This window comes from Cervus elaphus, chromosome X (genome assembly GCF_910594005.1).
Source record: "Cervus elaphus chromosome X, mCerEla1.1, whole genome shotgun sequence".
NCBI lineage: Eukaryota > Metazoa > Chordata > Mammalia > Artiodactyla > Cervidae > Cervus > Cervus elaphus.
The window spans coordinates 109,605,792-109,622,080 of NC_057848.1; the positions used below are offsets into that span (position 1 = coordinate 109,605,792).

Consider the following 16,289-nt stretch of genomic DNA (forward strand, 5'->3'; position numbering starts at 1 on the left):
GGAGGTGAAAGACTGGTACAGTGAAAACTACAAAAATTTGCTGAAGGAAATTAAGTCCTAAATCAGTGGAACAGCATTCTATATTCAAGGATTACAAGACTTAATATTGTTAATATGTCAGTACTCCCAAAACAACCCATAGATTCACTGCAATCCTTATCAAAATCCCAACAGCCTTTTTTTGTAGAAATGAAAAGTTCAGTCCTCAAATTCATATGGAATTTGAAGAGGCCCCATATAATTAAAAACAATCTTTAAAAAGAACAGAGGACTCACACTTTTCAATTTCAAAACTTACTACAATGCTATGGTAATCAAAACAATGTTGTTTTGGCATAGGGATAGATGTATAGACCAGTGATATAAGCCCAGAAATAAACCCATATATCTATAGCAAATCAATTTTCAACAAAGGTGCCAAGTGCATCTAATGGGGAAAGAATTATCTCTTGGACAGCTGGATATCCACATGCAAGGCAATGAAGTTGGACCCCTTACCTCACACTATATACAAAAATTAAGTCCAAATAGGTCACCAATCTATATGTAAGACTTAAAACCATAAAACTCTTAGAACAAAACACAAATCTTTATGACCTTGGATTTGGCAGTGAATTCTTAGATATGGCAACAAGAGAAAATATTGATAAATTTGACTTTAACAAAATTTACAACTTGTGCATCAAAGGATATTATCAAGAAAGTGAAAAGAAAATCTACAAAATGGGAGAAGATATTTGCAAATCATCTGATAAGGATTTAATATCCATAATATATTTAAAAATTCCTAAGCTCAACAAGAAGACAAATAACCCATTTTATAAATTGGCAAAGAAATTAAATAGACATTTCTCCAGAGAAGGTTTACAAATGACCAATAAGCACATGAAAAGATGCTCAAAATCATTAGTTATTAGGGAACTGCAAATCAAAACCTCAGTGAGAAACTACTTTATACCTAGCAGGATAGCTGTAATTTTAAAAATGAAAATAACAGATATTAGTGGGAATGTGGAGAAATTGGAAGTCTCATAAATTGCTACTGGGAATGCAAAATGGCATAGCCACAGTGAATAATAGTTTGGTGGGTCCTCAAAAAGTTGAGTACAGAATTATCATATGACCCAACAATTATATTCCAAGTCATATACCCAAAAGAACTGAAAACAGGGACTTAAACAAATAGTTGTGTTCCAGTGTTTACTGTGCCATTACTCACAGTAGCCAAAAGATGAAATAACTCAAATGTCCATCATTAGCTGAATAGATAAACAAAACGTGGTATATCCATACAATGAAATACTGTTCAACCATAAAAAGAAATGTTCTGATACATGCTACAATATGGATGAATCTTGAAAGCATTATGCCAAGCGAAATGATCCAGACACAAAAGGACAGATATCATATAGCTCCATTTAACACAAAATATATACAATAGGCAAATTTATATAAACAGAAAGTAGGTTAGAAATTACCAGGGGCTGGGAGAAGGGAGAACAGGGAGTTACTGCTTATTGAGTATAGAATTTCTATTTGGGGTGATAGGAAAGTTTTGGAAATAGATAGTGGTGATGATTGCACAATATTGTGAATGTACTTTGTGCCCTGAATATTACATTTAAAATGGTTACAACGGCATGTTTTATGTAAGATAGACCATATCATGTACCACAAAAAGAAAATCTAAACAAATTTAAAGGAAGGAAATCAAACAAGGTATGTCCTCTGACCAAAGTAGAATCAAACAAATTAACAAAAGATAATAGAAGTGAAAAAGTGTTAGTCACTCAGTCAAGTCCGACTGCGACCCAACAGACTGTAGCCCACCAGGCTTCTCTGTCCATGGGATTCTCCAGGCAAGGAGTGGATTGCCAGTCCCTTCTCCAGAGGATCTTTCCAACCCAGGGACTGAACCTGGGTCCCCTGCATTGTTGGCAGATTCTTTACCTTTTGAGCTACAGGGAAGTCCAAAAGATAATAGGATAATCTCCAAATGCTTAGACACTTAAAATACTCCTGAATAATTCATTTGTCAGAAAGTAAATCTCATGGAGGATCAAAAATTACATTAAACTGAATTAAAATGAAAATACATGTCAAAATTTGTGGAACACGGTTAAATCAGTGCTGAGAAGGGAATTTACAGTATGAAATCTTTTAAAAAGAGGATAATCTCAAATCAATAATTTAAGTTGCCACCTCACAAAGTAGAGAGAGCAAATGAAATGAAACAAAGCAATAGTACAGAAAATGAAACAGAAAGGTGATTCTCTGATAACATCAATAAACTTGACAAATCACTAGCCAGACTGCAAAATTTAAAAGCAGAGAAGATATAAATTGCCAAAATCAGGAATGAAGGGGGTATCACCACAAACCCTACAGACATCCAAAGGATAATAACAGAATACATCTAACAACTTTACACACACAAATTTGACAACTTAAATGAAATGAACTGCTTCCTCAAAAACCACATACGACTGCAACTGACCAAATATGAAATTATTTGAATAGCCTGTAACTATTAAGGAAATTGAATTTGTATTTGAAAACTCCCAAAAAAGAATTTACAGGACCAGATGGTTTCACTGGAGGATCCTACCAAGTTTTTAAAGAATTCAAAACAAATCTGTACAATCTTTCCAGAAAATAGAAGAGGAGAAACACTTCACAACTCATTTCATTAAACCAGTGTTATCCTGATACCAAAACCAGACAAAGACAGTACAAAAAAAGGAAAACTACAGACCAGTATCTCTGCTCTGTGCATTTCATAGCTGAAAGACATAGCAAGCAGCATCTCAGGAGCATACAAAACAAAAAGGAGAAAATAAAACTGTCCCTATTTGCAAATGACATTGTCTCTAATACAATCCCAAGGAATTTACATAAATCTAGAACTAATAAATGTTTTCAACAAGGTCTCAGGATACAAGATCAACATATAAAAATCAATTGTATTTCTTTTTTTTTTTTTATTAGTTGAAGGCTAATTACTTCACAATATTTCAGTGGGTTTTGTCATACACTGACACGAATCAGCCATGGAGTTACATGTGTTCCCCATCCCGATCCCCCCTCCCACCTCCCTCTCCACCCGATTCCTCTGGGTCTTCCCAGTGCACCAGGCCCGAGCACTTGTCTCATGCATCCCACCTGGGCTGGTGATCTGTTTCACTATAGATAATATACATGCTGTTCTTTCGAAACATCCCACCCTCACCTTCTCCCACAGAGTTCAAAAGTCTGTTCTGTACTCCTGTGTCTCTTTTTCTGTTTTGCATATAGGGTTATCATTACCATCTTTCTAAATTCCATATATATGTGTTAGTATGCTGTAATGTTCTTTATCTTTCTGGCTTACTTCACTCTGTATAATGGGCTCCAGTTTCATCCATCTCATTAGAACTGATTCAAATGAATTCATTTTAATGTCTGAGTAATATTCCATGGTGTATATGTACCACAGCTTCCTTATCCATTTGTCTGCTGATGGGCATCTAGGTTGCTTCCATGTCCTCGCTATTATAAACAGTGCTGCGATGAACATTGGGGTGCACGTGTCTCTTTCAGATCTGGTTTCCTCAGTGTGTATGCCCAGAAGTGGGATTGCTGGGTCATATGGCAGTTCTATTTCCAGTTTTTGAAGGAATCTCCACACTGTTCTCCATAGTGGCTGTACTAGTTTGCATTCCCACCAACAGTGTAAGAGGGTTCCCTTTTCTCCACACCCTCTCCAGCATTTATTGCTTGTAGACTTTTGGATAGCAGCCATCCTGACTGGCGTGTAATGGTACCTCATTGTGGTTTTGATTTGCATTTCTCTGATAATGAGTGATGTTGAGCATCTTTTCATGTGTTTGTTAGCCATCTGTATGTCTTCTTTGGAGAAATGTCTGTTTAGTTCTTTGGCCCATTTTTTGATTGGGTCATTTATTTTTCTGGAATTGAGCTGCAGGAGTTGCTTGTATATTTTTGAGATTAATCCTTTGTCTGTTTCTTCATTTGCTATTACTTTCTCCCAATCTGACGGCTGTCTTTTCACCTTATTTATAGTTTCCTTTGTTGTGCAAAAGCTTTTAAGTTTCATTAGGTCCCATTTGTTTATTTTTGCTTTTATTTCCAATATTCTGGGAGGTGGGTCATAGAGGATCTTGCTGTGATTTATGTCGGAGAGTGTTTTGCCTATGTTCTCCTCTAGGAGTTTTATAGTTTCTGGTCTTACATTTAGATCTTTAATCCATTTTGAGTTTATTTTTGTGTATGGTGTTAGAAAGTGTTCTAGTTTCATTCTTTTACAAGTGGTTGACCAGTTTTCCCAGCACCACTTGTTAAAGAGGTTGTCTTTTTTCCATTGTATATCCTTGCCTCCTTTGTCAAAGATAAGGTGTCCATAGGATCGTGGATTTATCTCTGGGCTTTCTATTTGTTCCATTGATCTATATTTCTGTCTTTGTGCCAGTACCATACTGTCTTGATGACTGTGGCTTGGTAGTAGAGTCTGAAGTCAGGCAGGTTGATTCCTCCAGTTCCATTCTTCTTAAGATTACTTTGGCTATTCAAGGTTTTTTGTATTTCCATACAAATTGTGAAATTATTTGTTCTAGTTCTGTGAAAAATACCATTGGTAGCTTGATAGGGATTGCATTGAATCTATAGACTGCTTTGGGTAGAATAGCCATTTTGACAATATTGATTCTTCCAATCCATGAACACGGTATGTTTCTCCATCTGTTTGTGTCCTCTTTGGTTTCTTTCATCAGTGTTTTATAGTTTTCTATGTATAGGTCTTTTGTTTCTTTAGGTAGATATACTCCTAAGTATTTTATTCTTTTTGTTGCAATGGTGAATGGTATTGTTTCCTTAATTTCTCTTTCTGTTTTTTCATTGTTAGTATATAGGAATGCAAGGGATTTCTCTGTGTTAATTTTATATCCTGCAACTTTACTATATTCATTGATTAGTTCTAGTAATTTTCTGGAAGAGTCTTTAGGGTTTTCTATGTAGAGGATCATGTCATCTGCAAACAGCAAGAGTTTTACTTCTTCTTTTCCTATCTGGATTCCTTTTACTTCTTTTTCTGCTCTGATTGCTGTGGCCAAAACTTCCAACACTATGTTGAATAGTAGTGGTGAGAGTGGGCACCCTTGTCTTGTTCCTGATTTCAGGGGAAATGCTTTCAATTTTTCACCATTGAGGGTGATGCTTGCTGTGGGTTTGTCATATATAGCTTTTATTACGTTGAGGTATGTTCCTTCTATTCCTGCTTTCTGGAGAGTTTTAATCATAAATGAGTGTTGAATTTTGTCAAAGGCTTTCTCTGCATCTATTGAGATAATCATATGGTTTTTATCTTTCAATTTGTTAATGTGGTGTATTACATTGACTGATTTGCAGATATTAAAGAATCCTTGCATTCCTGGGATAAAGCCCACTTGGTCGTGGTGTATGATTTTTTTAATATGTTGTTGGATTCTGTTAGCTAGAATTTTGTTAAGGATTTTTGCATCTATGTTCATCAGTGATATTGGCCTGTAGTTTTCTTTCTTTGTGGCACCTTTGTCTGGTTTTGGAATTAGGGTGATGGTGGCCTCATAGAATGAGTTTGGAAGTTTACCTTCTTCTGCAATTTTCTGGAAGAGTTTGAGTAAGATAGGTGTTAGCTCTTCTCTAAATTTTTGGTAGAATTCAGCTGTGAAGCCATCTGGTCCTGGGCTTTTGTTTGCTGGAAGATTTTTTATTACAGTTTTGATTTATTTGCTTGTGATGGGTCTGTTAAGATCTTCTATTTCTTCCTGGTTCAGTTTTGGAAAGTTATACTTTTCTAAGAATGTGTCCATTTCATCCAAGTTGTCCATTTTATTGGCATAGAGCTGCTGGTAGTAGTCTCTTATGATCCTTTGTATTTCAGTGTTGTCTGTTGTGATCTCTCCATTTTCATTTCTAATTTTGTTAATTTGGTTCTTCTCTCTCAATTGTATTTCTATATGCTATCCATGATCACATGGAAACCAAAATTAAAAATGCAATGCCATTTACAATCAGTTTTTTAAAATGAAATACTTAGGTGTAAATCTAACGAAATATGTACCAATCATATATTAAGACTGCAAAACATTGATGAAAGAAATTAAAAATCTAAATTCATGCAGAGACATACCGTGTTCATGAATTAGAAGATTCCACCTAGTAAAGATGTCAATTCTTTCCAGATTTATGTACAGATTTAATAACTATAGAAATTCCAGTGTGTTTTTGAAGATATAGACAAGATTATTATAAAATATATATGAAAACAAACAGAAACTAGAATAGCTAAAACAGTTTTATAAAAGAAGGATGAAGTGGAAGGAATCACTTTACCAATTTTAAGACTTAATATTATAGGTACAGTAATCAAGACTGTGTGGTATTGTCAAAGGAACAAACATCAAAAGAACAGAGTAGAGATCCCAGAAACAGACCCACAGAAATACAGCCAACTGATTTTTGACTAAGGTCCAAAAGCAATTCAATGGAGGAAAGAGCCTTTTCAATAAATAATGCTAGACCAGTTGAACTTCCATCAGCAAGCTGGTAAATTAAGTTTAAGAAAAAGTAGAAATCTATTGAACTGTTTTTGCAGCTTCTCTGTAGATTTTCAAAATAAAAAAAAATTGGAGATGAGACATGTAAAATATATTGCAATTAACTTACAGTGGAAGATATACCTGTCACGTAACCACAATAGTCTTATCTACTGCATTTTTTCCCCAGGATCAAGGGACCTAAGAAACTGAATTCATAAATCAGAAGGTTACTTGATGAGCATGGAATCAGAGTGAAGGAAGTGGCTGTTTCATAACTGAGTCTACATCCTTAGGGACCATAATATGTATGTCTGTCATATGGTCTGCCCAGCTCCCTCTGCTCTCCAGCCACTGCAAAAATGTACACATTTCCCCTTCACCCCAATCCCATCCTGCCCCTCTGCATAGTAAGGAGTCGGAGGTGCTAGACAAACAATAACATATCTTCACTATCTAATTCCTCCTTTTCAAATAACTTCTACACTGCCTTTCTATAGCACATTATTCTTCAGACTGTTTACAGTAAAGCTGATTGATTGCAACTTTCTTTGCGTACATTCCAGTCCTACAGATATGCCCTGATCACTTTGATTACACTTGGATATTACCCGAGTCTCCATCAGCAACACATCTACAACCATGTCTTTATGTTATTTCACTCTCAGAGTCATTCTGAGCCTATCTCCAAATTCTCAGATCACCTTACTGCAGCCTAGACTCTGACTACATTTATTTCTTTAGTTTGATTTATTCTGCTAAGGTCCCATCATAGACAGATTTTTTCCCAAGGTGTTGACAGTATTACTGCTTCTTTTGGTGTCTTTGCCACTGCTCACAAATGTATTTTTGCCAGCAGTATGAGCTAAAGAAGGTATAATAGATGAAATGATGAAATTAGATAATGTATATATGAAAGTGCTTTGAAAGTTAAAAGCACTGAACAAATGTAAGAGATGATTATTGCTGTAATTTGATAGGTAAAAACCACTGGCTACTGCAGGCCAGACCTCATAAGAGAGGAGCACTTGAGGATACTCCAGCCAGTCTGCTCTGAAGTTTTGCCACCTCACATTCTCTCCCATTTTCAACCCTACCACATAATGATGTATCTCTGGGGAGTGAATCATGCTGCCAGAGCCACAGAGACTGATTTATAAAGCAGACCTCAAGGTGATCATTTATAATGAGCAATATTAGGCAAGGCAAGACTTTTGCCACCAGCATAAATGTGACTTTTACCCACCACTCCTAGCTAGTGGGTCATCTTAGTCAAGAGACCAGTCATAGACAAGAAAGCTGCTCAGTGAACACCTAATTAGACTGAAAGGAACTGGATGGTCTCCAGACTTTTGTTCTTCTTTTAATGAAGCCTAGGTACCTGAGAAATTGGCCTTCTCCATACTAGGAATAGTTCTGCCTACAGAAGCAAAGATGCTATTGTCCAAAAATAGACACTCCTTTCCATGGTCTTTCCTGGAGATGCACTGGCAGATTTTCTTTTGTCTACCCATCTCATTTTGCCAGTCATCTAAAGCACCTTGAGATGGTCATGTTACAATTTCTGACAGTTTTGTTGTTGTTGTTTAGTCACTAATGTTAATAAAATTTTAGGGTGGTCATTCCTTGACACCGTAATATAGATATACAATGGATTACCATGGCAGGAAGGCTCCATTGTTCCCCACTTCAAAATGTTCTCATCCAACAGTGCCACAAAGAAACTTATGCTTCACTTCTTAAACTTTTTCATCTTTTTCCCCATCTGCCAAATAGCCAAAGTGAAAAGTGAAAGTCAAAGTTGCTCAGTCATATCCAACTCTTTGTGACCCCATGGACTATACAGTCCATGGGATTCTCCAGGCCAGAACACTGGAATGGGTAGCCTTTCCCTTCTCCAGGGGATCTTCCCAACCCAAGGATCGAACCCAGGTCTCCCTCATTGCAGGCGGATTCTCTACCAGCTGAGCCACAAGGGAAGCACCAAATACCCAAAGTGTACTCTTAGTGCCTTTAGAGTATTACCAAAAGCCACACTGTTGCTTTAGTCCAAAAGTGTGGGTGCTACCTGAAGGCAAAAAGGAATACCTTATGGTCTGTACCCAGCACCTATTGTGCCTATTAGAGGGCCTGACACTTAGTAGACCCTCAATAATAGTAAAAAGAAATGAGCAAATTGTCCAGGGTCTCCCAAATAGTAAGTGGCAGGGCCAAAACTCCCTCACCTAGTTGTTTCCCCACTAACACAGTACCTCAAAAGTCATCTTGAAAAATATTTTGCTCTCCATTCAACTTTCAGAAGTATTTTGTGGGGAAGAACAGAGGGGAATGTCTGTGCTTGTATTTCATTGTAGACTAGAACTTGTTGACTCAGCATCAGAGTAACTTTCTTTGAATCCTTCCCTGAGCCCCAGCAACCTTTTATTAAATTTTGCCTTTTATCATCACTTGCACTTACTTCTCTCCTATTTCTGGTCTCTCAACATACACTTTTGAAGTGTCTGCTCATTCATCTTTATGCACCTCACAAAGAGTGTCCAGCATAGAGCCTGGTGCACATAGTAAATGCTCAACAAATTTCTGATCATTTAAACTGAGTTCATTAGCCCTAGCTTCTGTGATCTTCCATGATTTGGTACCTGAGCCCTCTGTCTCCTATCTCTAATTCCTTGTAATAGTTTATATTTTGAGTTGGGTAAAACTAGATATACTATTCTCAAGATTAAATGGAACTCTTTTCAAAATCTTTTCCTCCACTTTTCTTCATGACCTCATTTTTGGTGAATTCTGCTTCCATTGCCTCTTTCATTCATTCATTCGCTTTTTCACTCTCACAAATGTACAGTGAAGTAGACAGAGGGACTCCACCTTTTAGAACTTGTAATCTCCTGAGAGATCAGCAGTAAAGAAATAATAAAATAATTACGGATTGTGAGAAGTGCTAAGAAAATAAATAGGCGATAGCGAGATCAGGACTGACCTCTCTGAGCAGATCAAATCTAGGTCTGAAGTACCAAAAACATGAAGAACCCAGCCAGACAAAACTACATTCCAGGAAATAGCATGAGAAAATGTAGAAAAAAGCTGGTTGTGCTCAAGGAAAAGCAGAAAGTTTGTGGGACTAGGGTGTATTGAGTGAGGAGAGAGGAGGGTGGGATGAGGTCAGAGAAATAGGCAGGAGCCACATTATGTAGGCAACTTTTAGGCCTGGGTAAGGAGTATGATCTAACTCCAGTTGCAGTGGGAGTCAAAGGATTTTTAAGCAGAGGAGTAACATGAGCAAGTTGACATGTTTAAATTATGATGTTACTGTTATGTGGAGACCAGATAGTCTAGGGATAATAAAGGGTGCAGAAGCCACTGTCAGGCTAATACAGTGGTCCAGCTGAGGGCTGCTGGGATCTGGACAAGGATGGTGGCAGTGAAGATGGAGTGGTTCAAGAGATATTTTGAAGTCAAATTGAAAGATTCTGGATTTGATGATAATTTGAATGTGAAATCTCTCTCTTTTTTTTCCCCCTGTTTAAGAAGGTAAGGCACATGAAGGCCAAGATGATATGGAATAACTTTTCTGCTATAACTGAACCCTGATTTCCTGTCTGCTGGTCTCAGGTTCTTTCTCTGTACTACTCTGCTTTTCATAATCTTTAGCAACTCTGCTTTTCATAATCTTTAGCAATTCTCTTTACCTTTGTGTCTTCTCCAAAATGCAATTGTTCACCAAATCCAGCCTCCTGCTTTTCTGTGCCCCTTAAATCTCCTGCCTATACTTGCCATGCCCATTCTGCTCTTGATTATTGTGACTGCCTTCTGGCTGGCCTCATGACCTCCTTCCAGCATTGCAGTGTAGGTCATTTTTCACGGCTTTGCTTCAACTGTCTCTAATAACTCTCCAGCAACTCTGTACTCATTCAAATGAAAATCCAGGCTTTGGGCAGTGGATTCACAGCACTTCCCCAGCTAGGTCCACCCAACCCTTCCTGTTTGCTCCCCTCTCCCACCATAACCCAGCACATATTTTCAATTTTAGCCCTTTTGTGGCTATCCTTCCCACCTCTGAGCTATTTGGCCAGCTGCTTTGTGTATGAATTCTGTCCCTTCTTCTGTTCTTTTTTCTTTTTGGCTGTGCCAAGCAGCATGTGGTATCTTAGTTCCCTGACCAGGGTTTGAACCTTGTGCTCCCTGCATTGGGAGCTTGGAGTCTTACCACTGGACTGCCAGGGGAGTCCTTTTTGTTCTTTCTTCTTAACTAGCAAGTTATAGATTTTTCCTGAATCATTTCAGTAGCACATTGTTTATTTCACCAAATAATAATTGAGTACCTCCTTTGGGCTGGATGCTACTAGCTACTAGGAGTGAAAAAATCAGTAGAGGTACCACCTGCCCTCAAGGAGCTTATAGTCTGTTGGGGAAGGCAGATCTGTAATCAGATGATCACAATGTGCTATATTAAGTGGCCCCAGGGCTATAGATACGGAATGCTGGAGGTACACACAAAAAGTAACAACAAACGCTACTGAGGGAAATAAGAAAGGCTTCACTGAGGAAGCAGCTTTGAATTGAGTAGAAGTGAAAGTGAAGTTGCTCAGTTGTGTCCGACTCTTTGTGACCCCATGGAATGTAGCCTACCAGTCTTCTCCATACATGGGATTTTCCAGGCAAGAGTACTGGAGTGGGTTGCCATTTCCTTCTCCAGGGGATCTTCCCGACCCAGGGATTGAACCCAGGTCTCCCGCATTGTAGGCAGTCACTTTTACCATCTGAGCCACCAGGGAAGTCATTGAGTAGAGGGATATATAAGTATTTTTCCAGGTGAAGAAAGAGGGTAAGGGCATTTCTAGAAGAAAGAATCTGTTGTTATTTAGTTAATCATAATAGCTAGTAGGTATTGCTTTTTCAGGTATATGTATACTTGTGATGGGCTTCCCAGGTAGCACTGGTGGTAAAGAACCTGCCTGCTAATGCAGGAGATGTAAGAGATGCAGGTTTGATCCCTGGGTCGGGAAGATCCCCTGGAGGAGGGCATGGCAACCCATTCCAGTATTCTTGCCTAGAGAATCCCATGGACAAAGGAGCCTGGCAGACTACAGTCCATAGGGTTGCAAAGAGGCAGACACAACTGAGCACACACACACACACACATGCTTGTGATAGGGCTGAATATGCTGGGATCACAGTGAGAGGTTCAGTATGGAACACGTAGAAATGCATATTGGAGAATGAGGACAGAAGTAGAGATAGGGACAAGATTCTACAAGGAGTAGGAGCCAGGAGAGATCTTTAAAAGAGGGAGTAGCATGATCAGTTTTGGAGCTGTGGCAGCTACAGGAAAGTTGGTACACAGGTTTTAGAACCATGGAGGAGATTACAGATGTCCCATGACAAATGAAGGCTTCAACAAAGGTGAAGGCAGAGGAAACAGAGAACAGGACATATTTGAAGTAAGACTGACGGCATTGGGAGTCTACTTGGACATAGAGAAATGGGAGTAAGCAAAATCAGGAGATCACTCAAAAATTTCTAACAGGATACTAGTAGGTGGGATAGAGGACAGAAGAAGAGGAAAGGGGTTAGGACAGAAGATCAGGAGTTTATTTAGAAAATTTGAGTTTGAGTCACCAATATATAAGTAGAAATGTCCAAGAAGCAAATGGATATAAAAGTGTGGTGCTCAAAGGGGTTCATCTGTACCATTTTTCTAGATTCCACATATATACAGTTATATACAATATTTTTCTCTTTCTGACTTTTTCACTCTGTATGACAGACTATAGCCTTGCAGAGCTGTCAGCCATCAGTCACAGACATTCATCTTCAGGGACGCAGATCCACTTAGGGCTTCTGCCACAGTCTATGAAAATAAAGCTTCTGCTCTCCATCTGCTGATACACCAAAGGGGAACTTTCTCATCAGCTAGGTATTATAATCCAACTGAATGCCCACAAAGCAAAAGTACTTTTATATTACTTTTTTCTTCCACTCTTTGGGAAAATAGTCTAGATTGTGAAAATCTAGGACCCAGAATGACCTAACATTCCCTCCCAAATCACAGGGTGCTGACAGTCTAAACTCCAATTTAGAGATATACCAATAGCATGCTTTGGGACATTTTTATTAACGTTTTTAAAATATCATAAACTGGGTATCAAATTTAAGCTGTGTAAACACTGGATGCTTTTCATAGTATCAGTACTATTTATCATTCCTTGTGGTCATAAATAACAATTTGCATTTCCGTACTTCTTTTTTTTTCTTTTTCATTTATTTTTATTCGTTAGAGGTCCGTATTTCTTTACATCAAAAAAAAAAAAAAAAAAAAAAAAAGTATGGTGCTCAGAAGAAAATCAGCTCCCTACTCAAGCATATAAAAATTCATCCATTCTCTAGGAGCTATATCTCTTCCTATGTATCCTCAGTACTATGCTAATTGCATACTTGTCTACCCTAAGAATCAGGGGTCCTCCTCAGTATCAAGCTTATGTGCTTGCAGTAGCCTACAAAGCCCAACATGATCTGGCCTCTGTTTCTTCTCTGATTTCATTTCCTATTGCTCTGTACTCCACCACACTGGTCTACTTGCTGTTCTTAGAAAGTACCAGGCACAAGGCACGCTCCCACTTCACTATTTTGCACTGGATGCTTCTTCTGCTTAGAAGTCTTTGCTCAGTTGCCACTTTTTCAATGAGACTTACTCTGACCATCATATATAATGCTATAGCTGCCCATCCCCCTCCCTTGCTACTCACACTTTTTTTCACCCATAGCACTAATCATCTGCATATGCATATAATCACATACTGTTTTATTTACTTATTTATCACTTTACTATTTATCACTCTTTCCCTCCTCTAGAGTGTAAGCTTCTTAAAGGCAGAGATTCTTTTTCTTTTATTCCCTAATATATGCTAAGCACCTAAAACAGTGCTCAGAGCATGATAAACACTCAGTATGTATTTGTATTTTTGAGTAAATGAGTGAGAGTATTGGTTCCTGCATTAGTCTCCCTGCTGAAATTTGTTTGCATGGGCCTTGTACCCTCAGAGGCAAATAGAAATATAGGAAGGGGAAATGAGTAGATATAAGAATGATAGCAATGCCATTGGGCCGCCACACATTTCTGGTATATTAAAACAAAACCTTTCTTAACTGGCCCCTTTCATAGTTTGTATGACTCATTGCTACTGTAGCAAATTACCACAAATTTAGTGGCTTAAAGAAACATAAATTTATTCTCATACAGTTCTGGAGGTCAAAAATCTAAAATCTGGGTCACAGAACTACATTCTTTCTGGAAGTTCTAGGGAAGAATCTGTTTTGTTGCCTTTTCCAGCTTTAGAGGTCTCCTGCATGCCTTGGCTCATGGTTCCTTCCTCCATCTTCAAAGTACACCACTCCAACCTCTGCTTCTGTTACCACATAACCTCTTTAACTGTGTATTTCCTGCTTTTCTAGTTCCCTTCTGAAAATCCTTGTAATTACATTGACCCATATAATCCAGGATAATCTCCCCATCTCAAGATCCTTAATCATGTCTGCAAAGTTCCCTTCTGCCATATAAGGTAGTATATTCACAGATTCTAGATATTAGGACTTTGGACATCTTCAGGAAGCATACAGACTAAGACACAGATTGACAAAAGTTTGTTCAAAGGTGTAACCTAGTTCTGAAGCCACACACACCCTGGAGACACGTATAGCTTCAAATGTTCTATAGCAGCACTATACAATAAAACTTTCATCGTGATGGAAATGTTCTATATATGCACTAACCAATACGGTACCCAATAACCGTATAGCATGTGGTTATTGATTGCCTGAAATATGGCTAGTGAGACCAAAGACCTGAATTTTTCATTTTATTTTAACTAATTTAAATTTAATAGCCACTTGCAGCTGGCTAGTGGTTACAGCATTGGACAGCAAAGGCCTGCAGCTGGGGGTGGGGGGGAGCGGGGAAAGGCAGACAGTTGAGAAAAATTTTTTGGTCTGAGTCTTAATGTTAAGTAGATTTTTTTTTTAAATACCTCCCTGAAATTTTATGACACCGGTTTAAAGATTGAATATATATTATGTGAATGGCCCCAAAAGCCATTAGCCATGATTTTTACTTTAAAGTGGACCTAGGTTTGTGATGCCTCAAGCAACAGGGAAAATCAAGTTGAACTCTTTCATGGGAAATGCACTGTCCCTCCTTGGCCACATGGAAATCCCACAGAGAGTTCTGACCAACATTTCTTCACAACTGTAAATTACAGTTTACATAAGAAAGCCAACTTTCAGGAGGAAGAAGTCAACAGGGGAAAAAAAGATACATGAGACAAGTGCTCGGGGCTGGTGCACTGGGAAGACCCAGAGGGATCGGGTAGAGAGGGAGGGGGCAGGGGGGATCAGGATGGGGAATACATGTAAATCCATGGCTGATTCATGTCAATGTATGGCAAAAACCACTACAATATTGTAAAGTAATTAGCCTCCAACTAATAAAAATAAATGGGAAAAAAAAATAACTAGAACCACAAAGATTTTTGAGATTTAAATTATCATATACAGAACATAAAATAGATATGTTAAATTAATTTAAGGAAATAAAAAAGTACAGAGTAAAGAGCAAGAGACTATAAAAAATGACCTGCTAAGTTTGAAAAACAGTTAAATAGAATACTTTAAAATATAATAATTGTTTTTAGAAATCTCAATGAAGTTTAACACATCACTTGAAGAGAAATTAGGAAACTGGAAAATACATCTGAAAACATCACACAGAATGTAGCATAGAGGTACAAAGATGGAAAATATGAGTGCTTAAGATATCGAGGATAAAACAGAACTGTCCAACATTAATCTCTTTAGAATTCTAGAAAGAAAGAATAGAAAAGGGGGAGGAGCCATTCACTTAAGTCATAGCTGGAAGTTTTCCAGAATTTTGAAAAAACAAAAATCTGCAGGTTTAGGAAACCTAAGAAATTTCAGACAAAATGAAATAAAAGAAATTGATATCTACATGCATCACAGTCAAACTGCAGAACACCAGAGACAAGGATCTTGAAACAAGCTAGAAGGAAAAGACTGATCATATACAAAAGAGCAACAATTAGACCAATAACTGACTTCTCAACAGCAACACTGGAAACCAAATTAGAATTTAATATTCAAAGCGCTTAGAGAAGATAATTTTCATCTTAGAATTATATATACCATGAAACTATCTTCAGAGAATAAAGACAACATAAAGGCATTTTGATATAAAAAACCTTAAAGTATTTACCACCAACATTTGTCACTAAATAAGAAAAATTATCTAAAACTGAAGTTATGAGATATATGAAAGAACTTTAAGTAGAAAATAAAAGTTAAACATGTGGGTAGTATTAGTAATTTGTAATTTGTGGGATTAAAAGAAGACAGAAAACACAGAATTTAAAGGCTTCACAATAGCAACTTGATGTTGAGGATTAGAGTCAGAACATTCTAAGGGTCCCTTTGAAAAGACGGTACATAAGTTAATTTACTCTAGATTTTATTGAATTAAGTAAGCATGTTAGAATTTCAAGGGTAGTCACTAAAAGAGTAGGAAAAGAATAAATATCTTCAAAAATAATTGAAGTGGAAAAATGGAATGAGGCAAAATATAAACCTCAGTTGATTCAAAGAGGAAAAAACACAACAAAAATGGAACTTATAGCATAAAGATGATATAAATAAATCCAGATGTATAGT

The 16,289-nt window shown here is 37.5% G+C and overlaps 1 protein-coding gene across 3 annotated transcripts in view; it reads left to right on the forward strand.

Annotated features, from left to right (window-relative positions):
- Positions 1 to 16,289, forward strand: part of HDAC8 (histone deacetylase 8) — a 252,719-nt gene that overhangs the window by 145,797 nt on the left and 90,633 nt on the right. The window contains exon 10 of one of the 3 annotated variants that reach the window (XM_043895396.1): positions 6,763 to 8,411. The exons of the other annotated variants lie outside the window; for them this stretch is intronic. Coding sequence (XP_043751331.1) covers positions 6,763 to 6,777 — 15 coding nt within the window. The 3' untranslated portion in view covers positions 6,778 to 8,411. Of the gene's footprint in view, positions 1 to 6,762; positions 8,412 to 16,289 lie in introns of those variants that run through there. 3 annotated transcript variants of the gene reach the window in all.